The following is a 27980-nucleotide window of genomic DNA, read 5'->3' on the forward strand; positions in this document are numbered from 1 at the left end:
TTCAGGATTCAGCAAGATGTCCTGGCAAGCTCTGGAAACCAATTCCAGGTAAAAGATGGTCCTTCACAGAAACCTACCTGCTTTACATGCAAGGATCATTTCATGCCTGGTAATTGTCTGTTTGGCTTTCTGCTGCTTCTGCTTCCTAGTAACTGATACATTGACTGGCAGTTGTGATAAAGGTTCTTTTCCTAATTATGTCTTACTCTGATTAATTCTAACATTCCTGCTTTGCTTGCCTGAGTCTTTCAATCCTGTTCTAATCTCCCAGAAAGTGGAAAAAAAACCAGCGTAAATAAATGATGTATTTTTTCTTACTGGTGCTGGACCCAATGCAGAGGAGGGCAATGAAGCTGGGGAAGGAGAGTAACTCTTCTGAAGAGTGACTGAAGCAGCTGGGCCGTTCAGTTTGAAGAAAGGAAGCTAAAGATAAGTCTCATAGCTCTCTACAACTACTTGAAAGGATGTTGTAGAGAGATTGGTGCTGGTCTCTTCTCACAGGCAATTACAGAATCACAGCATGTCAGGGGCTGGAAGCAACCTTGAAAGATCATCTACTTAGTGACAGAACAAGAGGGAATGACCTCAAACTGCAACAGGGTAGGTTTAGACTGGAGAAGAGAAGGCTTCGAGGAGACCTTATAGTAGCCTTCCAGCATTTGAAGGAGGCCTACAGGAAGGCTGGGGAGGGACTGTTTACAAAGTCTTGTAATGACAGTACAAGGAGCACTGGATTTGAACTGGCAGAGGGGAGATTCAAACTCAATGTTAGGAAGAAGTTCTTTACAGTAAGGGTGGTGAGACATTGGAATAGGTTGCTGAGGGGGGCTGTGGATGCTCCCTCCCTGGAGGTGTCCAAGGCCAGGCTGGATGAGGCCTCAAGCAACCCGTTCTAGTGGAAGGTGGCCCTGCCTATTGCAGGGGGTTGGAACTGGATGAGCTTTGAGGTCCCTTCCAACCTAAACCATTCTATGATTTGGAAAAACCTTTTCCCAGCAAGAGGGGTCAGGCATTGAAAAGGGCTGCCCAGGGAGGTGGTTGAGTCACCAACCCTGGATGCATTTAAAAGTCGTTTAGAAGTGGTGCTTGGGGATATGGTTTAGGGGTGAACTTTGTGGAGTAGAGTCAGTGGTTGGACTTGATGATCCCAGAGGTCTCTTCCAACCTGAGTGATTCTATGATTTTATTAAGACATGGTTAAGTGAAGCTTGTATCAAGACCAACTCATCTAGATTGCAAGGGGAAAACTTTCCAGCCTGGGCAGTAGTTCAGCTTCCAACTCAAAAATCTCCTAAAGAAAACCCAAGCCAGCATTTTTCTCTTCAGAGCCAGGTTCATTCCAGACTTACCATATGCACTGTGAAGAGATCCTGTCGATTGAGCATGGGCAGGAAGTAGGACCATGCAGTGTTTTTACCACGTTTTGCATAATCAAAGAAGATAGAAACACGCTGGTGGTTCTCCTGTAAAAATTGGGAGAGGGAGAAAGCTGACAGACTTGTAAAAGCATTCAACATACAGCAGTTATTTGCTCCTCTGGCATGCCTTATCAGAGTGTAGCCTGGCCTGTAAATTGGAAACTGCTCAGTTTGGCAGTTACTGTGCATCACTTCAGCACTCCAACAGTAAGGTTCAGTTCAGCACTCAGGTTAGTGATTTGGATGGGCAGAGAAAAATAACTTTGAAACAAGTTATATCTCAGATCTCAGCACTTGCTTAAGTCAAAATGGATGCATCCTTTTGATCAAATAGAAGGAAAAATAAGAGACAAGCTAATTACTGTCACTTGGCAGAGGAACACTACTCTTCCTCCACAGAATCAACCAGGTTGGAAAACACCTCTAGGATCATTGAGTCCAACCTATCATCTAACCCTTCTATTTAACACAGAATCATGGCACCAACCAGGTTGGAAAAGACCTCTAGGATCGAGTCCAACCTATCACCTAACCCTTCTATTTAACACAGAATCTTGTCTTTCCTAGTACTTCCATATACTTTGTAGCCTGGCAGGCCATAAGCTTTTATTGTAAAGAGATCTCTTGCCAAGTCAGCCTACTACAACCAAGTATACACCTCCTAGCAAGGGATGCAAAACTCTCTGAAACTCTGCAATTGGAAAGCTCTCATGAGAACAGTATCTCAGTCTCCACTACCCAGTGCATGTCATTTTCCATCTTCCCTAGCTGAAGTGCTTTCCTCTATCAGTTCAGCACCCTGTTATTAACTGTACAGACCAAGACTCAGCCAGGCAACCTGCTTACTGGGATATGATCCATTAAGCACAAGATGGTCTGAACAGATCTATGATCCAAACAGTGGCATCTTACTAAGTATCAGATTTGCAACCAACTCTTCATCAAAAGTATCAAAATCACTGCACAACACAGGCTGCAAACTGCTGTCCTGATGGCTGACTGGGGAAGGTCGAGTGTCACCAGAACCATCTGACAGCCACAGTCGTTGCAGTGATTAATGCTCTAGAAGAAACATGTCAAGAAGCACTCAAAAATCCTCATAAAATTTTCTGTTCAGTCTATGAAAAAAAAATTTATAAGGCAAGATGTGAGGAACACACTGCCAGGATGGAGAGCCTCTGCTCTGGGAGGATGAGCTTGATGAAAAATGGCAGCTCAATCAAATCACTGTTAACACCCACACTTGTGCTGCACAGGGTCTGGCTAAAAAGATCAGAACTACCTATATCAATGAGTTCAGTTTACAAGATAGCTGAGGAAGAGACAGGTCTGGAAGCAGAAAAGTTGAGGGAACTTCAACGTGCTGTCAGTCAGAAGACTGCTCTGGTTTGCAGAGCAGAAGTGCAAACAAGAAGGAAGCAGCACAGAACTGCCTGAAACTCCAAGTGCTGCACTGTCCCAGGCAGCTACTGACCACCCTCACAAGGGGGAAATCCTGAAGATGTCACTTCAACAGCTGAGTAATTTAGCATCTGGCACTTCTGACAAAGCATAATAAAGCTCAGTCAGGTGGCACTGCTGCTTGCACCAGCTGCAGTGCAGCTTCTCAAGGATTTCACAAGCAACAGGCTGTGCAGTGTGACAAGGTCATTAATCCAGAGAAACTCCTGCAAGTACTTATCATATGATTAGAGTAAGAAATGTTCCCTCAGGGAATGCTAACATTTCCTCCAGTATGCAAACCCTCTCCACCTTCAGGGATAAAAATATCACCATTCTGCTTATAAGGCAACCACATTAATTTCACTTCTTTCAGCCACCAAAAGAAATCTGTCTTAAAATGATAATCAAATCTCTAAGTACAACTGGTAGAACAATCCTAGACACCCAGATAGGCTTCTGGTGTGCTCCAGACAGCTGATAGGATTTTTACAGCCTCACAAGGAAAGCATAAAAAGACAACAGAAGAACCACAGTCATCATCCACACAGACAGAAGCTGGCTACTGTTATCTATGGTAGTTTCTAGAATTCTCAGCTACCAAAATTAGCTTGCAAATAGTCTTTACCTCCTGGAACTGCAGCAAACATCCTCGCTCAAAACAATTTCAGTGAAAGAATGAGTTGCACCATGACAGACTGCATCCTTGAGCAACTTCTCATTTGAAATCTTTGTAGTACTGAATTAAGACTACTTGGGCAAAGATAGGAGACTTCACACCCACTACTGTGGATTCTTCTCTCCATGCAGCTTGCAGAGACCCTGCATGAAGCTCAGCTAGAGACTCAATGGCCAACGTGCTGCTTTCTGACAACAATCTTGGATATGTGCAGCCATAAGGCATCACTGACACCGTGTCCTATCAGGTGAAAATGGCCAAAAGAACACCTAAGTCCCATTTCAGCCTTATCTAGTGGAGACACGGAGGGTTAGGAAGCCCTGGGGTGACGACATACAGATGCTCTCACACAAGCCCTTTATGTCAGCAGCAGGATATCCCTGAGTATGAAATCATAGAGAACTACAAAAGCCAGTGCAGGCCTTCAGACACTGAAGCTAAACTTCTGAAGTGAAAGAGGCATCCACTTCACACAAAAGCAAAGACACACTGTGCACCAGGCTTTTCCAGAATGTGAACACAGATACACAAGACTAAGCTGTCCATACAACTTTAGGTCTAACACTTCATTTCTGAAGACAAGAACCGAGTATTTCAAAGAACATTTTTAATGCAGTTTGACAAACACCTGAAGGTACCAGAATTAAGGTCCTGTCTCTGGAGACATTTAAGATAAGACTTGACGTGGCAATGGGCAGCCTGATCTAGCTGAAGATGTCCCTGCTTACAGCAGGAGGGCTGGACAAGATGGCCTTCAAGGGTCCCTTCCAAACTCATGTAATCTACAAATCAGGCTTAGGAAGCATCCAAACATGCATTTAAATACTTAAAAAAGGAGAGATTATTGACCTACTTGCAGCATATCATCAACCATTGTCAGAATGTACTGAACTGTCTGTTCCTTGGAGATATGAGTCATCAAGTTGATAAATGTTTTAGCACACTAGAAAAAATAAGAGAAACATTAAAATTAGTATCAGCAATTGTCTTCAGTCCTTTTGATACTATCAGCCAGGACTCCATTAATTCACAGTTAAGCCTTACATAAGCACTGAGCATCCCAACACCTTACTCAACTGCAATGAGAGATGAATACATTTGACATACTACAAAGAAAATTTTCTGTCATCCTTTACAAATTGTTTTATGATTTTCAAATGAAAGAACAAGCAGTCACTGGTGAAAGTCAGCAAGGTGTTGTATTGAGAGACTGATGAGGAAATCTCTGTCAGCATGGGGTTTTTTTAGCCAAGTAAACTGACAAAACCACACCAATGTGGCATAAGAAAGTTTCAGCAACTTGAGTGGGAGGGAGGGACAAGAGCTGACTGTCACCTGGCCAATTCCTATACATTGTACACATGTCTTTGTTCCGTTTTCTCCTCCTGAACAACCCTACTGTTTCAGCAACAAATAATATTCAGTCACACTATTTTTCATGCTTCCTCCTTAGTTGACTGTCACCACAGTCAACTAACACTGAAAGCAAAACAGAACTCTCAACTGTTACACTCAGACAGGAGCATAATGTTCACCACTTATGCTTTTGTCACCATCCAAATTATGGTCCATCACACAGCAGTCACACAATACAGTCTGGAAAACAAGAGCCCCATAGAACAGTCTAAAAGTAAAGAACAATGGCTGGGCAGTTGTGTGTCTCAAGTGCATTTCCTAATCTTCACCTTCTTTATGTGAACATCAGGAAAACTTCTTCACTGTGAGGGTGGCAAAACACTGCAAAGAGGCTGTCCAGAGAGGCTGTGGAGTTTACTTCTCTGGAGACGTTCAAAATCCACCTGGGTGTGTTCCTGTGTGATCTGCCCTAGGTCACCCTGCTCTGGCAGGAGGGTTGGACTGGATGATCTTTTCAGGTCACTTCCAGCTCCTAGTATTCTGTGATTCTACCTCACCTTCCCTCAGCCTCTTGAAGTTGGCACTGCCTGCCAGAACCTCAAGCTCTGAAGAAGAAATTCTACTGCTTCAAATGTCACAGAATTATAGAATTGTTCTGGTTGGAAAAGACCTCTAAGATAATCAAGTCCAACCATTGCTCCAATCACTGTCATTCAAGTGTCTTTGGCCATCCTTCTTAGTGCCATGGTCCAGTTGATTGGATAGGGCTGGGTGGTAGGTTGGACTAGATGATCTTGGAGGTCTCTACCAACCTGCTTGATTCTATTACTCCATAAGGCAAATGGCATGGGACACCTATCAGTTTTATATAGGTGAGCCAACAATCTTCTGTAAGGTCTGTCCAACGCAGATATCTCATCTCTCTCTGTGCCTAAAATGACACTAGAGACTTATGTTTGACCGAATGCACCTCGGTAGTCAGTGGACTCTGTTGCTCGAACTACATTACACCAGTTCAGCTAGCCAAGTGGAAATCTCACTGGCAGTAGCCCACAGGAGTCTGTCAGATGACATTTAATTACTTAATAGCTTTTTGAAAAGAATGCCCAGCCCATGTGTAGGGAAGAAAGAAAAGGAATCATAACAGCAAGTTTTATACTTTTTCCATAACATCTTAACTGCATGCAGCCTACAACAGAACAAGACTTGTTACAAAACCTTCCACCCTCCTCCCCTAAAGATAGGTTATTAGAAGAAAGTTACTTGATTGCCTTCTGTTTGCAACAACTCCTGTTTTTCTTCTGGGTTTCTTTTCTGTTCAAATTTTTGAATAAACTCACAGTCTTCACCTGAAATCATCTGCCCTCTGAAAGGCAAAAATTTAAACTGTAAGTAATGTGAACAGTCAGTTATTTCAAACTGTGCTGTGTTTAGGTAACTAGGATTTGGTAGCAGGAAGGATATAGGAGGCTTCTATGAGACTTCAGAAGCAGCTCCCTTGTCAGATAGGTTCAGGTCCAGTTGGCTGCAGGGCAGACCCACCACAGGTCACTTGATGACAATGGCAGCACCTACTGCACAACAGCAACCAGGAGAGAGAACACAGCAGAGAAGTAACTCTGCAGACATCAGTGGCAGTGGAGGAAGGAGAGGTGCTCCAGGCACCCAAACAGAGACTCCCCTGCAGCCCATGGTGAAGACCACAGCGAAGGTGACTCTCCTGATGCAGCTCTTGGAGGCCACGGTGAAGCAGACACCCATCTGCAGCCTGCAAATGACCACACACCAGAGAGATGTGGCCTAAAGGAAACTGCAGCTCATGGAAACCCCACACATAATAGGTTTTAGCTGTCTGGGCAGAGATGGTTTAGACCAGGAGCCCTGTACCCATGGTTTAGATCTCTGTTCTTGAGACACTAAGGCCTGCCTTGGAGAGCATGAGCCACAGGAATTAAACTGTGCAATATTTAGAAAGCATGATTTTCTAAGACTCTCATTTTAAAGCCTCTTGGTCTTGAGATGATTCAGAAACTTGTGATTCCTCCTTTTTATTATGCATTTCCTCCAGCAGCTCTTGTTCCTTTTTTTTGTTTGTTTGAATGACTTAACAGAAGTCATTCTGGAGGTTGGAAGGGGTTTTGTTTGCTTTGGGGGTTGTTGAGGTTTGTAAATACCAAAATTTGATGAAATCTACAGGCAATACGAAGCCATCCTGTCAAGGAGTAACTTCTTTTATGCAGGTAACTACAGTACTTTGGATATTCATTTTATCCAAATAACTGTTTTAACATTAGCAAATTAGAAGAGCAAACCAGGCTGAATGTACTCCCTCCACGGCCAGACAAATTAAAATCACACAAAATTAAACCCAAAAAAGCCACCATGCTCCCACACATTACAAGTGAGGAAGCTCCTCTCTCTCTTCTAACACAAGGCTGGCTTTTAAAGACCAAGATATTTAACTTGCTTGAGAAGGTTCTCCTACTCCTAGGAAAACAGATGATTTTTTTTTTATATCAGAACTCACAGGCATTAAGACAAAGCACTTAAAGATATATGGGGAGGTTTTCTCCTTCCCCTCTACTCTGCCCTAGTGAGACTTCACCTAGAATATTGCATCAAGTTTTGGACTCCCCAGTTCAGAAGGGACAGAGATCTACTTGAGAGAGTCCAATGGAGTGCTACAAGGATGATTAAGGGACTGGTGCACTGCCTGATGAGGAGAGGCTGAGGGACCTGGGGCTTTTTAGTCTGGAAAGGAGAAGACTAAGAGTGGATCTAATAAACGTTTATAACTGAGGGCTGGGTGTCATGAAGGAAGAGACAGGGCTGGCCTCTGCTCATTTGGCAGTGGATGTAAACTACAGCACAGCAAGTTCCACCTCAACACAAGGAAGAACTTCTTTACTGTAAGGGTCAGAGAGCACTGGGAGGTTGCAGAGTCTCCTTCTCTGGAGACTTGCGAGACTTGTCTGGTTCTGTTTCTGTGCAAGATTATATGGCCCTGCTCTGGCACGGTGGTTGGACTTGATCTCTAGAGATCTCTTCCAGTCCTAACAATCTGTGATCCTGTGGTAAGAACAAATTCTCTATCAGATATAACACTTGATATTTAATCAGGTGAGATCAAATGCTGTCTGCCTAGAGAACCTACAGTGAAGTCAGATGCAAGTTACACTCCAACACAAGACCACTTCTTTCACTACCCCTAGAAAGCAAAAAAATCAAACTTGCTCCAAGCAAGCTAACACCCTCCCAAGACATTCTGACACTCTTAAGGCAAATGCTGAAAGCAACCACACAGGACAACTGTAGAGGACAGTAACACCTCTAAACTGTTACAAGATGCAAAGGTAGTAAAGTCTCTAGAGAAGTAACAGCCTCAACCACATTTAGCTAGACCTACACACTGCCTTGCACTGTTTCAGATTTCACTAAGTTGCTCTCCCTGAGACATGAGTCTCCAGCTGGAATTCAGTACAATGTGCGAATTTTAGCATAAAAAAATACTTTTTCCACATTTATTTCACTTTTGTGCCAACAGCATACACGGAAACCATCCCAAATCACCAGTTGTGTGCAAGCAGTTTGTCATTTAGTTTACAGCTATAACCTTCAGAGATGGAATATACAACATGCTAGTTAATCTTTAGCTTGAATTGACTCCACAAGTCAGGCTAATTAGAGCCTGATCAACTATTAGCAAGCCATTTGAGTTTGCACTGAAAAACAGAGAGAGCAGAAAAGAACTTCAGAATGCCTTCCTGTGTGACTCAAACCCCAATGCTCCTGTGATGCGACCTTTAAAGCATCTTATAGATACAGTCAACCTATTACAGACAGATTCACCTCACTAGCCTGTTGTTATCATCAAGAATCACTGGAGAACCAGTGAAAGACTATCCCCACACTCAGACTGAGAGTGAACAGCTGTACTCCCAGTTTTACCCTCTGTACCTGCAATTCAGCTGTTCCTGAGCTGTCCCAGTGCCAAGTGAACAGCTGCCCAGGATTCTCCAGGACACACTTCCTATCAGATGGGTAACAGGGCACACAGTAACAGTAGTACAATTTTATTCACACACAAGACATTTTAGCAACAGAGATAACATATCCATAGAAGACAACACCTACTGCAAGCTTTTCTTCCATCAATACTTGTCCAGTAATGAAAAAAAATGACAACTAATGTTTGAATGATAAGGAGAAAGGGGAAAAAAACTGAAGTTTTACCACACATTCATGCAGACATTCTTTTTATTTCAACATTCCTCTCACAGAAGAGTTCCCTTTCTTGCAATAAATCACAAGACAAAATTTCCTCAACCCTTTCCATTCAATGGCAACTTTTTCCAATGCTTTTCATGCGACCAAGAGAGAATGTTCCCCACTGTAGTCTAATCTCCCAATCTTACCCAGAAAGTTTAATATTTAAGAAGAAACAGAGAAAAAAAGGGAAATGGTGGGAAGTTTTTACTTACTGAAGATATGACTGCCAATTTACTTTGTTTGCCCGAACTTCAGCAGCTTTGGCAGCAATGATGTTTGTTGGGACAGCAGCATCTACAGCACCTCTGATATCCATCTTAACTGGTAATTAAAATGTACCTATGAATACAAGCCAGATTTGAGACCTCTTATTAAAGAGCAGAGCTTAAGTCCAAGATTTTAAAGGAAAATCTATTTCAGGTATCCCATTCCATAAAATACCTCTCAATACTATCTGAAATCAAAGTGTTATACAATAAGTAAACTGTGACTTCTCTGAAACAAACAAAACTAAGTCACATCTACAACCTGAAGTGTAACCAGTCACAAGTGTGCTACAATCAAAGATATATCCCATTACTAAGTAACAGTCTTGTAAATTTTCAAGCAAGCAAATTAAGTTATTTGAATAAAGTCATTTTTTTCTGCAATGCCCAAGGAGCCCTACAGATAACAGAATTCATCTTCCTTCCAAATCAAAACTGATAGGTTGGACTGGATGATCTTGGAGGTCTCTTCCAACCTGGTTGATTCTATGAATCTATGATTCTATAAGGTTTAAAAAAGCAATGTACACTTCCCCCACCCCCCAGCAAATTAGGACTGACTTTGTTCAGGTGTTTGTCTAAGAGTACTTAGACCTTTGAAACACATGAACTACAACTACAGAAGAGAGATGCAAGTTACAGAAACTAGAAAACATTACACAGACTAACAAGAAAATTCAAATTATCACTATCCAGAAGGCAAACTGAAGAAGGAATATGAGCAGAAGTTCTTCCCTGGGACATACATTACCACAGACAGTGACCTTCATTTCTCCTTCCTCCTTCCTTTATAGTGCAATCTCCACCTAACTTTGATGCCAAAACAAGAAGTATGTTTGCAGAGGCCTCAGACCCAGCTGGAGCAGGAATTCCTTACAGTCTAAACTGCAACAAGCCTCTCCAGACTGCCTGTTCATGGACTTTTTTGCTCCCTTTACAGAAGCAAAAGCAAGAGCAAACTAGTACATTCTGCCCCATGCCTAATAAGCATACCGTGTTTGTATGACTGAACGAAAAGACGATTCTAACAGCAAAAAGAGGAACTACATTGAACAAATGAAGCAGCAAAACTGCTCTTCCTTTGAACCTACTTCTGCGAGCAGACAGCCACAAAGACGGCACCGTTTACTATGTCCTTCAACAACCACTGATGGTTTCCCAGCTCTTACATGACCCAAAGAGAGCCATTTAAACACTCCTCGGGCCGCTGCAAGGGACATGGTCGGTCACACCGGGTTGAGGAGTAGGCAAACGATACAAATTAAATGACAAAGTCGACAGAGGCCCCTGGGAGTCAGGGGAAGGAAACAAAACACTTAGCCCAAGTCCCTACACAGGTTCAGTGACAAAACCGCCTCCTAAGAGGGCTTAAACTACTGGCGAAGCCACAGCATCACATAGAGCCCTTCGTGATGTCCCCGGTCCCGACAGAGCCCCCGGGACAGGCTGTAGGACAGCACACCCCCTGCCCGAGACCCCCCACCCTCCCATCCCCGCGGTGGTCACGGCCGGAAGAAGCTCTCACTCACCCCACGGGCACACGGGGCGGGTGAGGGCCGTAGGAAGGAGAACAAGAAGGCTGCGGCAGGCCCGGGGAAGCCAACGTCTGCACAGGGCCCCGCCGCTCCCCGCACAGCGCCGCCGCCACCGCCGCAGTCATGTGACGGCACTCACCTGACCGCGACGGCGGCCTCCGAGGGACAAGTCACCCCTAGCGCGCTGCGCGCCGCCGCCGGGCGCCAGTGGCCGTTGGCGGGGCGGGGTGGGGCGGGAGCGCAGCAGCCCGCTCGGGGCTGAGGCGTTTGGCGCCAGCCGTGTGCGTTTAGTGGCATAGTCAATCCCTGGGAACTGGGCCAGTTCCTCTGGGCACGCAGATCTAGGTGCTGGCTTTAAAACACTAATAGAGTTGCTCCCCATCCTGTGCCTCTGTCTAGCAGGGCAGTGCCCCAGATACTCGCTTAGGCCTGCTGGGGATCGTGCCACAGAACCACCGAAACAGCCAGGTTAGGAAATCCCCTCAGGATCACCTAGAACCCTACTCTACAGGATTCACCTTAAACCATATCGCTAAACACCACATCCAAACGACCCTTAAACACATCCAGGGTGACTCAACCACCTCCCTGGGCAGCTCATCCCAGCGCTGCTTTGCTCAGTAAGTTAAGCACAGGTTTGGGTTAACTTTAGTGCCAGTGCCTGATTGTACACAGGACTACATAAAAGCATACACAGGATCATGGAATCACAGAATCAAGCAGGTTGGAAGAGACCTCCAAGTTCATCCAGTCCAACCTAGCACCCAGCCCTGGCCAATCAACCAGAGCATGGCACTAAGTGCCTCATCCAGGCTGTGTTTGGACACCTCCCTGGGCAGGTTCTCTTATGGTTCTCTTACTTCCAGTACTTGCTTCCAGTATTGCATCAGTACTTTACAGTACCACAGTATCATAGTATCATCAGGGTTGGAAAAGACCTCACAGATCATCAAGTCCAGAGAAAAATAAATTCATGGTTTCAGTTTGGTGCCCAATGTGACCTCTCATTTCGAGCACGCATTAGGTCACCAGTGGTCCTCTTTCCTTTCGTAACAGATGATTTTATTGCTGGGTTGTACCACCTGCAGGAGTCCAGCACCATGCATTCAGTCTGGGTGACAGGCCAGTTTGCCGTTTGCAGCTGAAATTTGATGCTACAGCAACGTGGTAATTTGGGGGATAGAAAAGAGCTTGAGAAAGCTGTGATTTGACTTTGTCATAATGGCAGCCTTTGCCTTTAGTGTTCATTTCACAGGGGGTCGAGAGGCTACAGTCAAGAATACTTTCAGCCCCCCTCGAAGTGAGGTGCAATGGATGAAAGTATACATTTGTTGAGAGAGAAAAGCAAAGAGAGGAACAACAACTGCAGTGGTGATTACACTTTGCTTTAGTTTAATAGGAGTTACAGGGAACTTTTAAGGAACCAGCAAACTGCAAAGATTAAATCTGTGCCAGGCAAGTTAACAGAGCTGCTGGCAGAGGAATCAGATTAACGAGGACAATGTGCCATACTAGAAATGTAATCGGTAGATTGTTCCAGAATCTGCCTGTGTAATAATACCTTTTGTTTACATATTCTTCTTACTCATATAAGGGAGTAAAGAAAACATTAGCAAAAAGTCTCTGCAGCTCTGTTAGGGACAGACATGTCTTACACCTCTGCAGGAGCTCTTCTTCTGTGTGAACCGAGTTAGTGCTTGGAGTGTTTCCAAAGGATTCAATGAGATGCATCTGCAGGTGCTCTTACAACATAAAAAGACTCTGCTGGGCTAAAAGGAGAGGTCTGTGCATTGATTTGTGGCCCTTGAACACTGTATACAACAGAGGGCAGGATGACAAGATCAGCTTTCACAGTGCAGAAGGGTCATCAGCTGAGTGCAGAAAGAATCTGGCTGGAGTCTATGCTCAGCACACTCAGCAATGCCTGAGAAAGGAGGTGAATGTAGTGAAAACTTTGCCAGTGCTAGTGCTGCTGCCTTGGCAAGTGCACCTTGCCAGAGGGTGGTGGGTATGCTGCATTTTCATATGTGCTCTTGTCTCCTGTCTGTCAAACACTTGGGCACATTTGGCAGTTTTTACTCAATGTGAATCCCATGAGGTGAAAGAAATCCTCTGTTAAGGGATTTCACTGCAAGGGCAGGCTTTGAGAAAGAAAAGCATTATATGGTCACTGCAGTGTGTCTGCCATCACTTGGGTAGCAAGAGGCAACCAGCAGCAGCCAGTACAAACCCATCTTGTGTCATCAGCTTCAGAGAGCACCTCACGCTGATTGATTCTCTGAACCAGATCCTACTGAAGGTTATCACTGCAAAAATGCTATGCTCTTATTTATTTGGTAAGCACCTGTCCTTTAGGATTCAGGTGCTGCAAACCAGCTCTCCTTTAGCTAATTTTAGTCATGTCAGTGCTTGTCCATCGGCTTCCAACAGCACAGCTTCACTCGAGGTTTCTATATTTAGATGACTTTATTGATATGTGAAACAGGAAGAAAAATGGAAAGGATATCAGCATGCAGGAACAAAAGTCCTCAATTGCCTAGATCACAGAGAATAAAAATGCTCACCCATTTCATACAAGAAAAATGAGTGCAGATGAGTCATCCTCACAGGAAGACTACAGACAGCTGAATGTTGAGAGCAGTTTTCTCCTTTCTTCCCTGTAACAAGAACAATGTAGCATTGTCTCTCCTATGTTCTGCAAATTGCAGCATTTTGCACACCTTTCAGCATTCTGCACATCACCCTGCATGCCTGGCAAGGTTTTAACTTGTCCAGGACAAATGGCTTGGAAAGCTTATCCAAGCCAAACGTACTTCAGAAGGGCAGGAAAAGTGAGCACACTTCTCTGGTTCATGAAATAGTATGGACAAATAACAACAGCAGCACCAACAACAAATCCAAAGTGGCAGAGTTTGCAAAGGAGGACATTTTCAGAGTGGTACCTATACACTAGAAAAGCACAGCCTGACCTTGTCTCTACAGTCACAGGTTATTCATCCAAGGATCCAGGGCAGATCTTCTCAGAAATCAAAGGGGCAGCACTGGAGGGCAGCCCTGAGGAGAAGGACTTAGGGGTGCTGCTGGACCAGAAGCTCAACATGAGCCAGCAGTGTGCACTTGCAGCTCAGAAAGCCAAGCAGAGCCTGGGCCGCATCAGGAGCAGTGTGGCCAGCAGGGCCAGAGAGGTGATTCTCCCCCTCTGCTCTGCTCTGCTGAGACCTCACCTGGAGTACTGCATCCAGTGCTGGAGCCCCTGGGACAAGAGGGATGTGGAGATGCTGGAGCATGGTCAGAGCAGGGCCAGGAGGATGCTCAGAGGTCTGCAGAAGCTCTGCTGTAAGCACAGACTGAAAGAGTTGGGGCTGTGCAGGCTGGAGAAGAGAAGGCTCCCAGGTGACCTTCTTGTGGCCTTCCAGTATCTGAAGGGGGCTACAAAAAAGCTGTGGAGGGACTTTTTAAGCTCTTAGGGAGTCACAGGACTGGGGGAAATGGAGCAAAGCTGGAGGTGGGGAGATTCAGACTGGATGTGAGGAGGAAGTTGTTGAGCATGAGAGTGGTGAGAGCCTGGAATGGGTTGCCCGGGGAGGTGGTTGAGGCCCCATCCCTGGAGGTGTTTAAGGCCAGTCTGGATGAGGCTGTGTGCAGCCTGCTCTAGGGTAGGGTGTCCCTGGGCATGGCAGGGGGATTGGAACTGGCTGCTCCTTGTGGTCCCTTCCAAGCCTGACTGATTGTATCACTCTATGAAAAGCCATCCCTCCAGGCTAGTGTGGAAAGCAGCAACATGTACACTGCATCCTCGATGGGATTGGTGTTTACAAAGGAAAAATAAACTAACTTCTCATTGTAGTAAATATTTTCCCCCTCCTTGGTAGAACAGTCAGGAAATTAGAAGTGAAGCACCATGCAGAAACTGGAACAGAAAGGCCAGCACGAAGCTATTTATAGCCTTGAGAAATAAATGCATCTGGGATTAAAATAGTAGAGTACATTAGGGAGTTGAAACAAGTGTCCCTGTCTCATGAATATACATTTTTGTTTTGAAAGCTGGGAGGTCTCAGAGTCCCCCTTTGCAGTCTGCAGCATTTCCCCTCTCACCATCAGTCTTTGCTGCTTTGTACCAACTGCTTGTTTGGACAAGAGGGTCCATACCTGAGTGTATAGAAGGAGCACTCTGCTCTGGGAAATTGCTGCAGTAGCAGGTGAAATAAAAGCCACCTCTGGGTTAACACAAATGAAACGTTATAAAGACCCCAATAGATCCTCTAACTTCCTCCTCTCTCACATGAAAAGGCCAGGGTCAGAGCATTAGCTTCTTAGAGGAAAAGGAAATGCTGAGCTACACAAACAGAAGGCAAAAGCCTGGCAGCCCTCTGTAACACTGAGAAATAATCTATTAATAATCTACCTGGAGTCTTAGTCTTTATATTTAGTTTGTCTCTGCTCACAGACGTGGCTGCTGCTCCTGTAGTGGTTCTGTTGGGGCTGGAAGGATTACCAGCAGACCATCTGCTCAGTGGATGATAACACCCATGATTGACAAGTGCCACTGGCCTAAGACTGACATCTCCATTTGGTGCTGCCTGCAGAGTGCAGCTATGTGCTGAGTTGCTTCTTCCTTCAAGTCACAGATGAAGTACATTCTCTCTGAGGTGATAAACTGTGTTTCTCGATTGTTCCAGCCTGCTTCTCTGACATGGATTCAAACGCTCTGTGCTTGCTTTCCTCCTTTTCAACTTACTGCAACCTATGGAGTCACAAATCTAATTGCTAAGCTGGCAGGGTGCTGAGGGGATGAGGCACTGCAGATATCTGAGGGCAGATAATCCTGTTTGTCTCCAGAACTGTGGAGGCTGCAGGAGGAACGAGCAAGCTGCAAGAGGCCCTGGCATTTGCCCATCAGGGCAAGGACGAGCCATCTCTATGCTGCTGTCATTCAGCCCAATGTCTGGGGTTTGGTTTTGTTTCACCGTTAAATAAAAGTAGTGCTGTGCCAAGAAAGGTCGGCCTGAAGTTGGATTCGAGAGCAGCCTTTTCCTGGCTCAATGTGGAGGCAACTTTTGCTCTACTTCAGGACTCACAGCTACCATGCAGATAACTGTCAAGCAAAGGAGACCCTCCAAAATGAAGATGGAGAGGCCAATAAGGCAGCACGGTGGATTTTCAAGGTAAGACATAATCCAAGAGTATTCATATGTCCTGAAAGAGGGGGGGAAATGATGCATCTGAAAAGAAGCAAAACCAAAGTATTCATGGCATGCATGACAGCCACAGACTATTTGTTCCCGAAACATGGATATCCAGGTTGTTCCTCTCTCCTCCTGAGCCTCTTGCTCTGCCCTCTGTTCCTCAGCATGCTGCAAATGCAGTGCCAAAAGGGGGTGGTGATTCGCCTTCCTGTTAAGTGTCTGCTTTCAAACAACACATTCATCACATCCATCTCGCTCATGAAAATGATTCATACTTTGTGGAGCTGATCTGTGGTTAAAAGGGTGAAGGAAAACATGTCACCTCAGGGTGTTTAGGCACTGAATAGCTCTGCACTTTTTATTGATGCTACCTTAGATTATTTTTTTTATGGGAGTTAACCAAAGAAGACATCCCAAAGAAATCAAACACAGGATAATACTAGAATCTATTAGGGTTGCTGCTGTAAATGCCTTTTACTGAGCCTCTGAAGCTGAACCATTTTTCTTAATTAAAAACAACAGTCATGCATCTTCTAGATTTGGTCCAAGGTCTGAAAGCTGCCTGAGGGGGAAACAAACATTATTTATGATGAGCAGCACACTTCTGTGTGGCTCAAGAGAGCAGGGGATGTGGCTGCAAGAAACAGTATCTTATTAAAACCTTGGTGAAGAAGCAGTGCATCTTCGTGCATGGTAGGGAAAAGTCAGTGACAGCAAAGGCACATGCTCACAAAATCTGAGGGGTTTTCAGACTCACCTAGCACCAGAGTAGAGAGAGACTAAGGCAACCAGTCGAGGTTGTTGGCAAGGTTGGTGAAAGACAAGATGGGGGAAGAAGCCACATTGCACTTCTGCCCTAGGGATGTTCAAGTTAAAGCAAATATTGGTTTCTCCATCCTACCTCCTTAGCCAATACACATCCATTTCCAGGAGTCCATTTCATTTGAATTACGGGAATACACTCAGCAGAAATCCTAAATGGCTTTCACTGCTTTTGCTGAGAGGAGTTAGGCAGCTCTGACACTACCAGGAAACTGTTTCTGATTATGAACCAAGCACACTCCTTTTGGACTTTCATGTCATTCTGTCTCATTATCTGTCCATTTAGCACATGAGCCCAGGGACTTCTTGGCCCTCTTAAAGGCAGAGAGGGTTTTATCACAGGCACAGTGCTTCTGAATTTAGCCCTTAATAGTTACAGCTTCTGAAACCTCTACTCTGAGCTCTTCACAACCCATACCCCCAGTCATTTCTTATTTAACCATTCTTCAACCAGGTGAACAGTTCCTTTCAGCTTGGTGATCACTGTTAAGGATCTCACCTGAAACTGTAGTTTGTTGTAGAGTCTCTGAGAATAGGCCACACAGGACTGAGTCAGAAATCTCAGGGAGGACAACTTTTATTTCTCTACTCTCTACAGAAAGACCTAAATGGCACTGCAAAGTTCAGGGCCACTTAATGTCCACAGTTCTTTAAACAGCAGGGTTGCCAATTTCCCTTCTCCTGCTTACTTTGTTCTGTGCTAATGTTTCTAATTGCTTCAGCTGCACTGATGTGGCTCCCTCTGGTAGCAGGGACAGCCTAGGAGATGGTCTGCAGCCATTTCATGAGGTCCATCGAGGTGAAATTGCTGTCACATGGGAGCTCCTGTGTAAGGCTACATGTTCTGGGTGAACACATCTCCAGTACTTCACAAACCGTATCAGCAAATGACCCTTTCACTTATGTGATGTAAGCAGTGTTACTAGCAGTTGAGTCCTCTGGGGCTGTGTTAGTGATAGGAAATCAGAAAACTTACCCATCTAGAAATGTGTCTGGCCCTAAGGCTGGGCAACTAAAATAAAATGCAAGCTTTGCCTCACATAGGAAGGTTCTTCTTCTGCTGAGCCAAGATTTCATAACACTTAGGAGAGCAACTTGAGGTTCAGACCAGCTTGTCACACCCCCAAAACAGATAAGATCATATTAAAGCTTCTTTTCTTTTGGTGGCATTGAAGCCTATTGAAAGGCCAGATTCTTTCTGCTGAAATGCCTCCATGTGTGACACTGGTTGCTACAGACCCATATCTTGTGTGTCTGATGTGGTCTTTGATCAGACTGATGCCTCAGCCCTCATTAATTCCCATGTTCCCTTCCACCTTAGGTGAGGCTTTGAATTTGATGCTTCTGGATGTGAGCAGTAGCTGCTTTTGAGAGCAAGTCCCTACCTGATTGAACATGCCACGTAGGAAAAAAGTTGGAAAATTGACTAGATTGAGATGTTAGAAACTGGTCAAAGCCAAAGCCAAACAAAACATAAAAGCTGAACTATTCATTACATTGAGATGTTAAAAACTAGACAGAACCAAAACCAAATGAAAACAACAATAGTTTAAAGCCCAAAAACATCCAGAGCCAAATGGTTGAACAGAACACTTGCATTAGGTTTATTCCTGAACAGGTTTGCAGAGAGAAACTGAATTACAAGAGAAATGTTTTTGAAAAGTGGTAGGCAGAGCACAAAGGCCTTTTAAATTCTCCTTGTGACATTTAAATTAACTCACTGAGTTGTTTGTTTCCGATCTCCATTTGCATTGCTTAAAAAAAGCCTTTCCCTCTGACAAGTTTGCATCTCGATTTAGAAAAGTGTTAAAAGGCAAAAAGTGAATAAGCTGCTTTTGACTTCTCTCAGCACAAAGATGAAAGGGCTTCCAGCTCGGTGCCCCTGAGGGAGCAGCCCTGTTCTTGCTGTTCCTTGGCAAGCAGAATCCAGCTCCTCTTGAGATCTGCATTACCTGCCAGGGCTTTCTTTGCTTTCTTCTCCAGTATGTGAAGAGAGGTGAAGAAAAGCCTATCATTAAGTGAGAAAGTGTGTGCCAAGGCAAGGCAGAGAGCGAGTATTCAACCTCCTTAAAAATCGACCTGTGATACCCCAGTGCAAGAGCATTGCCCTTTCTGCTTGCCAAGTCCTACCCATTTGAGTTCTGTGTGGGAGATCAGGCAGAAACCAGCATGGCCCCAAGCACAGTGCCTGGAGGAGCAGCCTGGGGGAAGTATGGCATCCTCTTCCTTTCACCCAGCTAATCCCAGCTCTGCAGAAATCCTTTGGGTTTGGAGAGAGCAAACGTTATTCCATGAATTCAGCTCCAGCCAGCCTGCTCTAGGGTAGGGTGTCCCTGCCCATGGCAGGGGAGTTTGAATTAGCTGATCCTTGTGGTCCTTTCCAGCCCTGACTGATTCTGTGATTCTATGACTTCCATGTAATATGGAAGTCACTTGTGACCACGGAGAGCTCCTCTGAATTATTCAGCAAGTGCTGTGAATCATGGTTTGGTTGATAAAATAGGCAGCTGTTCACATACAACCCCAAGATGGTCAAAAAGTCATATTTGCAAGAGACAATGTGCCAGTGATATGAGCACACTGCTTTGCCAGGTACTCTGGTGGCTTCGGGTAGCGAGTGCCACCAGTCAGTAGTTACTGTAAAAGGTCCTTCTTTGTCGTTTACAAGAGTAAGAAAAGTCCTGATATGAGTAAATACACTCACCTTCTTCACTCACTATCATCCCTCCCGAGAACATTTTCATGCCAGGAGTGTTTATTTGGTGAAGTTTGATTTTCATACTTACTCACGATGGCATTTGTATGTCTTAAAGCTTGTGACTGTGTCATGGGGTGTTAGGAACAAGCAGTAACATATACCAAGAACACATTCTTTCTGTTCTGCTGAACAGGTGTTGTGCTCACTTAAACAGACTGAAATATAGCTTCATTGTCACATTTTATCTAACTCTCGTGTTTGAAATGGGCAGGGGATGCAAACTGTGTGGCTGTGGATTCAGTCACTTGACAGCTAGCGTTCTTCAGCTTTGCCAAAGGAGTTATTCCTACACAGCAAATGTAAAATCAGAGGCTTGTTTGATGTTCTGCTTTACTCAGGAGCAGCATTTCAAAGGAAGGCAGAATTCTGGGACATCACCATGAGCTATTAATGGGGCACCCTTTGGCAGGCCTAACCCTGAGAGACACAACATGCCTCTGGCTTAGCTTGTAGCAGTGGGCACAGCTCATTTTTGTCACTTGCTCGCTACCCCTGGGCAGCCTTGCAGAGACCCTTCAGGTTTGGTTTGCAGGTTTCTTCTCCCCATGTCTCCCTTGAGCATCATTAGAATAAAAATATCACAGAATGGTAGGGGGTTGGAAGGGACCTCTGGAGATCATTTAGTCCAGCCCCTCTGCTAATGCAGGTTCACCTGGGTTAGGTTGCCCAGCATTGTGTGTGAAAGTCTCTAGAGAAGGAGATTCCCCAGCCTCTCTGGGCAGCCTTTCTCAGTGCTCCACCACCCTGGAAATAAAGAAGTGTTGCCTTACCTTTAAGTGAAACCTCTTATGTTTTAGTTTGTGCCCACTGCCCCTTGTGTCATCACTGTTCACAACTGAAAAGAGCCCAGCCCTATCCTCTTGTTCCCAGAGATACTGATCAGCATTACTAAGACCTCTTCTCAATCCTCTCCCTTCCAGGCTAAACAGCCTCAGGTCTCTCAACCATTCCTCCTCACAGAGATGCTCCGGTCCCCTGATCATGATCATAGCCTTTGTATGACTCTCTCCAGTAGTTCTCTGTCTCTCTTGAACTGGAGAGCCCAGAACTGCACAAAGTATTCCAGGCGCAGCCTCACCAGGGCAGAGTAGAAGGACAAGAGAACCTCCATTGACCTGCTGGCTGCATTCTTCTTCATGCACCCCAGGACACCATTAGCCACAGGGCACATTGCTGACTCACAGTGAACTTGTTGTCCAGCAGCACTCCCAGATCCTTCTCCAGAGAGACATTTTAAACAGGTTACCCCTCACCTGTACTGGTGCAGGAGGTTATTCCCAAACAGGGGCTGCAACTCCTTTGAGAATTAATATGCTTGACTCTTTAGCATAATACAGGAATGTAAGAACTGCTGAATGTGGCTTATGCAGGAGTTATTCCATCAGGCAGAAAACACTGTTTGCTTTTTTACTCTGGGGGTGGCTGAACAATGAGACAGGCTGCCCAGAGAGGCTGTGAAGTTTCTATCCTCAAAGGTATTCAAACACTGCTTGGCGCAGTTAGGAAGCCTGAGAAACAATCTGCAACAAACTCCTTCCACTCTCAACTCTTCTGTGAAACAAAGAGCACTTTGCAGTGTCTTTCTTTTTAAGCTGTTCTGCAGTTATATGGCATAATAATATTTTCATTTATTAATCCATAACAGTTTTTTTCCCCTTTTGCATCCAGAAACTCTGCTCTGAGAATAGCTAGCTACTGCTCAGGGTGGTCTAGGAGCCAATAATAGCTGCAGAGACAGCAGTCAGAGATCATTCTTTTGTAAAAGATGTCAAAATAACAATGCACTACACATTAATGGGTGGATTGCTTGCATATTAATGCTGTGCAAATTTGCTAGTCCTCAGAGATAATTTGTCCTAATTTGCAATCATGTGTTTTTTCCAATTTAGAGATTTGCATATTTCACCTTTTAAATAGTCCTAAAACTTCCTTCTTTTCTTTTTTTTTTTTTTTCCTTTTAAGCTGTGCACCTTTGAAATTGAAAAATGCAGAGTTCTGCTTCAATTAGGATATTCTGTCAGAAGGAATTTAATGAATACAAAACCCCCAAGACAAACTGGGTTTGCTTTAGTTCTGGAAATGTATCAGCAAAACAATCCCAGGCTGACCTGAATGACAGAGGCTTCCATTCATGTAAGGTGACCTTCTTTAAGTGGAACAAAATGCCATGCTGGTTAGTAAATAACCCACTCAGTCTAAATCTAAATCAAGTCATCTGGGATATGGGTGGTTTCAGATTTACAAATACATTCATTTTGGATGTCCTGCCACCAGCAAGAATCAACAGTTGGATCAGAGAATTAGAGAATCACAGAATCATAAAATCAGTCAGGGTTGGAAGGGACCACAAGGATCATCTAGTTCCAACCCCCCCTACCTTGGGCAGGGACACTTCACACTAGATCAGGCTGTCCAAAGCCTCATCCAGCCTGGTCTTAAGCACTTCCAGGGATGGGGCTTCCACCACCTCTCCAGGCAACCCATTTCAGGGTCTTACCACTCTCATGGTGAAGAACTTCTTCCTAACATCCAGTCTGAATCTCCCCATTTCTGGCCTAAGAATACGCTGAGATAAAGTTGAGAATACAGTTGAGATAAAGGATGACATTTCTCTGGAGGATCAAGAAGGAGTCCTTAAAATGCATCCAGGTTGGATGTCTGAGAGTCAGGAGGAATTGGCCTTTCCTCCATGATTTGTCCCTCACACACAGACCAAGTCACAGGATATCTTTGATTGGAAGAGACCTTCAGGATCATCCATTCCAACCTTTGACCCAGCACTGCGAGGTCATCACTAAACCACGTCCCTAAGCATCAGGTCCACACTCTGTTTAAACACCTTCAGGCATGGTGACTCCACCACTATGCTGGGCAGATCATTCCAATGTTTGATAAGCTTTTCAATGAAGAAATATTTCCTAACAATCCAGCCTGGCACAGCTTGCCAGTAAATTACAAAGCTAAGGATGAAAATACAAACTAAGGATGAAAATTAATCCCAGGTGTCAGGTATAGGCTGAGCAATTCTCAACACAAACAGGGGAGGGCTCAACAAGTTTTGTTATTCAGGCTGGATATTTCTGCACTTAGAAAACTGATAAAGTGAGTCACAGCCTTGAGACCTTTCTCCAAACTAGCATTTCTTTATGCTCTCTGCATGGTTTGATTCTGAAAGGTGGATGCTATTTTTGTGCCAAACTAGCCCTGCTTGCTGCACTGTGTTCATCCTCCTCATACAATCCCTGTGCAGACAAATGCATGTGCTTCACTTGAGTACAAGAATAGCATCTGCCTGAATGGTTTGCCTCACCAACAGTGGCCTGCTCAGGCTGTAATGCTGTTTCACACTCATGAAAAAGCTGTTCTGTCTCAGGTATCACAGTGGGGTTTAAGCAGGCATATTTTAAGCAGAAAGAAAAGCCAAGCTCTGCTGGATTCTTAGCAGGCTTTCCACCTCATCGGGAGAAATAAATTAAAGGTGTTACAAACTAGAGAAGAAAGTCTAGGCTACTGCTGGCAGACAATTTCAGTCCCACTTTGCCTCAAATACTAAGTTTGGTTTTGGGCCACTCACTACAAGAACATTGGAGGTGCTTGGAGCATGTCCAGAGAGGAGCAACTAAGCTGAAGAAGGCTCTAGAGAACAAGTCCTGTGAGGAACAGCTGAGGGAACTGGGGTTGTGTAGTCTTTAGAAGAGGATGCTGAAGGGACACCTCTGCATACTCTTTAGCAACCTCTCATTTCCCACTCTTTATTCTTTTATTTGCATGTTTTGAAGGAGTTATACTGCATTTTAGCTCTGATGTCTTCTCTTGTTCTCCACCAGAGCCTGTGAGTTGCATTTCCTCTCATGTGGCTGCACAGTTCCACCAATTCCTCCAGTTCAAACTCTGACCAAAAGCCAATGGCAGAAGCCACAGAGGCTTCCTCAGGAATCTTGGCAAGCTGGAATATTACTGTGCAAGGCACACTGTGCATCTGGGCTTTCAAATACACTTTGACCTATACTGAAACCTCAAACTCTTCAGTTGGTTCCAATTTGCCTCATTTATCTTTTTGAATCTTTTGGAATGTAACTCCAAATTACTTCCTACACTGAACAAAATTGCTATCTTGCCACTTTGGCATTCTTCTTGAACGATATGTGTTAATTATCAAGCATTTAGGATCCTGTGTGATAAGGAGGTTATGTGTGACCCAGACTATCAGGACTGTTCCTGCAGGTCATTGTTGGATAGGTAACTCTTGAGTGACATTGATGCTATGAAGATATTTTTTCCTTTGCTAATCACGAGAAGAGGAAATTGTTTGTGTCCTCACCTTTAGTTCATTTCATTTCCATTGCGGTCAGAGACCAGGACCCCCAGTAGCAAGAGGGGGAGTAGTGCTTTGCACTAATCCCTGCTTCTTGAGACTCCCTGTTCAACTTGTGGGTGCACAGCGACACCTTCTGGAAGCTTGTAACGAGGGTTACTGAGCAGCACTTTCATGAGCTGGAAAACACAGGTTTTAAGATGTAGAAGCTACTGCTTCTTTCCCAGTCGACATTTTTCCCAGACCTTTGCAACAGGTTCTGTGATGTGACAGGGAGCTACACGAACAAGGAGTGAATTATTTGGTTTCAATCAACTCAAAGGAAGTTATTATTCCCTTACACTCAACGCTGGTCAGGCCACACCTTGAGTGCTGTGTCCAGTTCTGGGCTCCTCAATTCAGAGAGATGTTGCAGTACTGGAAGGTGTCCACAGGAGGGCGACAAAGCTGCTGAGGGGGCCTGGAGCAAAGCCCTGTGAGGAGGGGCTGAGGGAGCTGGGAGTGTGCAGCCTGCAGCAGAGGAGGCTCAGGGCAGAGCTCATTGCTGTCTGCAACTACCTGAAGGGAGGCTGTAGCCAGGTGGGGTTGGGCTCTGCTCCCAGGCAACCAGCAACAGAAGAAGGGGACACAGCCTCAAGTTGTGCCAGAAGTGGTCTAGGCTGGATGTTAGGAGGAAGTTGTTGGCAAAGATTGGCATTGGAATGGGCTGCCCAGGGAGGTGGTGGAGTCTCCATCCCTGGAGGTGTTGAAGCAAAGCCTGGATGAGGCACTTAGTGCCATGGTCTGGTTGACTGGCTAGGGCTGGGTGCTAGGTTGGACTGGATGATCTTGGAGGTCTCTTCCAACCTGTTTGATTCTATGATTCTATGAAACTGTAGGGTTTTGAAATGATTCCAAAAAGTTCAAAAGCACAGGGAGAAAACAACCAACCAACAAAAAGAACAAGAAAAGAGGGGATAAAATGGGAGGTGTGTGTTAACCTCATGGTGGCATTACATTTTTAACTGTTTATTGGCATATATAAGGTGAGCAGGTCAGGCAGAATATAGTGCAGCTTCAATTTGCCAGAGGTGGTAAATGAAACCCATGATAGGTTCTTGATGCAGTTGTACTTCAGCAAAGAGTTCATTTTTGGTATGTGTCATATTGAAAATTCTAATTAGACCTTCTTTGCCCAAGCTGCTGGCTTCCTGGGTAGTCTGTCAATCTGCCAGAAAGTCTGAGTCACCAAGGATTTTAAGCACATGAGTTGTGGCACAGAACTCGGTCAGAGGGCTCATGAACCCTGCAGTGCCTGCATGCATCAGCTGAACTGGAGCTCGAATGGGGAGCAGGCCTGTCACAGAGCTGGCTCTGATCCTCTAAAACCCAGCATTCAGCCCTATTACTGAAATATATCTCCCTAGCTGTAATATTTAATTCTCAAAGATTGTTGCACTTTCAGCTTCTTTCTCCTTAGAAGCAACAAAGATGTGATATGTAGGAGTAGAGATGAAACAGGCTTGTGAGTGGAGACAGGAGAGGTTGATTTCCAGACTTCCAAGACTTCAGAGTAGAGGCTGACTGATAGAAATACTGAGGCTGGGAATTTTGGCAGAACATACATCTGAGATTAGCTAACCCTGAGAAAATACAGCACCCCAGAGAATAACTTCAGAGGGCTGAAATAATTAGCAAAGTACTAAGCAAAGCCATCGACAGCAAATAATTCTGGATACTCTGACATCTAAGCCAAGTTCAACCATTACAGTAACTTTTCAAGCACTGCTCCTAACCTGATGCAATCACAGGTTTTAATGCAGGACCTTGAAGAAACTGAATCCTCCAGTAAAAGTCAAAGCCCCATGCTTGACATGTGCTACCAAATGACATTAGCAGGAATTTCCCAGTGGGACTTTCACATGTGGCCTTAGACAAAAGAAATTCTGCTGGTGAAATAATGAATTGCTATTACTGTTGATGAACAGTCAAGTACTAACAGGCATCCCTGCATGTGGGACAAGGAAATGCTCTGTGGAGCAATGTGGTTAGCTCTGCGTTCTTTAAGACTCCAGTTTGTTTTGCCTGCCATCCACACTGAACCTACATCTTCTGCTTGAAGCCAATCACTAATAGACCCATTAAGAAAAGTTATTGACACTTAAAAGAAACTGATGGTGAAAGAATGCAACTAGTTAAAAGTTTAACCAAGCTGCTTCCCATAATATCACTGGTTCTGCCTTCAATCCTAAGTATGGTTACTTAAAATGCATCCCTTAAAAGCATACATAGATATTTTACAGTGGAAGTTTTTGATAAGAAATAAAACAAATAGAATACTGCTGATGGATGAAGAAAAGCTAAGTTCAGCTAAAGACCATGGGAACTCATTTTACTTCTGTATCCCAGCTCCTAGCAAAGCCCATCACTCTTCAAGGTAATTTGTAACAAGTGCACTTTCATGTCAAGGAAAATAGTCCCAAAAATGGCTTCTTACTTTGTGTTTGAATTGCTCCCTAATTCCCTGTGAATCAGCTTCATTCAACAGCCCAGAAATTCTCCATTTAACAACTGCAGTGGGCAGGAAACACTAAAATAGACGAGTACCCACGAGCTGCTGTACAAATGTGTATGACCTCTCCTTGGGCAAGGAGCAGAACTTCAGGTAGGAGGCTCCACAATCTGTCCTAACACCCTAAAGCAAAACAGGCTGCAGAAGGGCCAATATGTGCATTGTGTTGCCTATTGCTGTGGGACTGCACAAGTGCTGGAATGCAGTGTGCTCGAAATGCAAACACATGTTCAATATTACCCTTCTTGTAACCTGTTCTTAATATTTTCAGGAGAATAAATTTTAAACAAACAAATAAAGTGTCATTCAAGTTTCCAGTAGTAATGTTCAGCAGTTGTAGTAATCATCATCATCATCATCATCATCATCATCATCATCATCATCATCATCATCTATACAGTAGCAGGCTTCTTAATTTCCACAAAGGCAAAATTAGCAGAATGTATGAACTAGACAAATCTGCATAAAAGGAGAGTCTGGAGCCTGTGAAGCATGAAAAGGGGCAATATTAAACAGCAAAGGCACCCTCAGATAAAGCCATTCCTTCTTGGTGTAGAATAAAACTGCTGCCTGATGGGTAGTATTCCCTGCTAAAAGTTTATCAGTAACCACTGTAGACTTAAGTAAAACGTTCAGGAAATCCTAGCAAAAAGATAATTTTTATTTCTAGTGTCTTCTATGCTCGTAGCTGGCATCAATATAGGAACTGAGTCCTAATTTGATATTTAACTTGTATCTTACAATACAATATGAACTTGTGTGTTAAGTTGTATGCCACCATGTGGGATAACTTTATTAAATATGAAGTTGAGGTGCCAACACCCCAATTTCCATAACATTTTTTGGAACAGAATCAAGACCCAGGACAAAGAGTCCCACACCTAACTAGATTTCCAAGATGCTCGCATTTGGTTTTCTCTCTGTCCTAGTGGAGTTGAATTAACCTGTACAAAGCTGGGCAGCAGTGGGGACAAAGAGTAAGGTCACAAACGTGCATGTGCACAGCGAACTGCTCAGGTGGCTGAAGGAACCACACATAGGAGATGCACATTCACATGGCTTTCAGGCAGAGGAAAGGTTTCCATCTGTGTCTCTCAGCTTTTAAAGTGCCTCAACTTGAAACCCCACTTCAACAAAATCCAAACACTTGCTTATACACGTCTGTCTTATGCAGCTGGACATCAGCCTTCACCCTGCTCAGGAATAAAGGAGAAGATGCCTGTTTCACCAATTTGGAGAGGACTTTAGCCCTCCAAGACACACAGCTGGGTCAGGATTTAGGTGTCTGTATACGTACACAATGATGTAGAGGTACCTACCTACAGAGCTAGGTAGAGATGTCTACAGTCTGGAATATGCTTGGCTTAGATGGCTTTGTTTATCTG

The 27980-nt window shown here is 44.4% G+C and overlaps 2 protein-coding genes across 3 annotated transcripts in view; one reads left to right on the forward strand and one right to left on the reverse strand.

Annotated features, from left to right (window-relative positions):
- ATP6V1H (ATPase H+ transporting V1 subunit H) overlaps positions 1–11096 on the reverse strand; it is a 35067-nt gene extending 23971 nt beyond the window's left edge. The window contains exons 1-5 of the mRNA XM_064170445.1: positions 10958–11096; positions 9375–9501; positions 6157–6259; positions 4391–4480; positions 1350–1463 (exon numbers count right to left, since the gene is read on the reverse strand). Coding sequence (XP_064026515.1) covers positions 1350–1463; positions 4391–4480; positions 6157–6259; positions 9375–9478 — 411 coding nt within the window. The 5' untranslated portion in view covers positions 9479–9501; positions 10958–11096. The remainder of the gene's footprint in view (positions 1–1349; positions 1464–4390; positions 4481–6156; positions 6260–9374; positions 9502–10957) is intronic.
- Positions 11097–15603: 4507 nt separating this feature from the next.
- The window catches only part of RGS20 (regulator of G protein signaling 20), a 32879-nt gene continuing 20502 nt past the window's right edge, over positions 15604–27980 (forward strand). Inside the window, exon 1 of one of the 2 annotated variants that reach the window (XM_064170716.1) lies at positions 15604–16128. In XM_064170716.1, coding sequence (XP_064026786.1) covers positions 16006–16128 — 123 coding nt within the window. In that variant the 5' untranslated portion in view covers positions 15604–16005. The remainder of the gene's footprint in view (positions 16129–27980) is intronic. The other variant, XM_064170717.1, reaches the window with a different exon arrangement.

This window comes from Pogoniulus pusillus, chromosome 34 (assembly GCF_015220805.1).
Source record: "Pogoniulus pusillus isolate bPogPus1 chromosome 34, bPogPus1.pri, whole genome shotgun sequence".
NCBI classification, from domain to species: Eukaryota; Metazoa; Chordata; class Aves; order Piciformes; family Lybiidae; genus Pogoniulus; species Pogoniulus pusillus.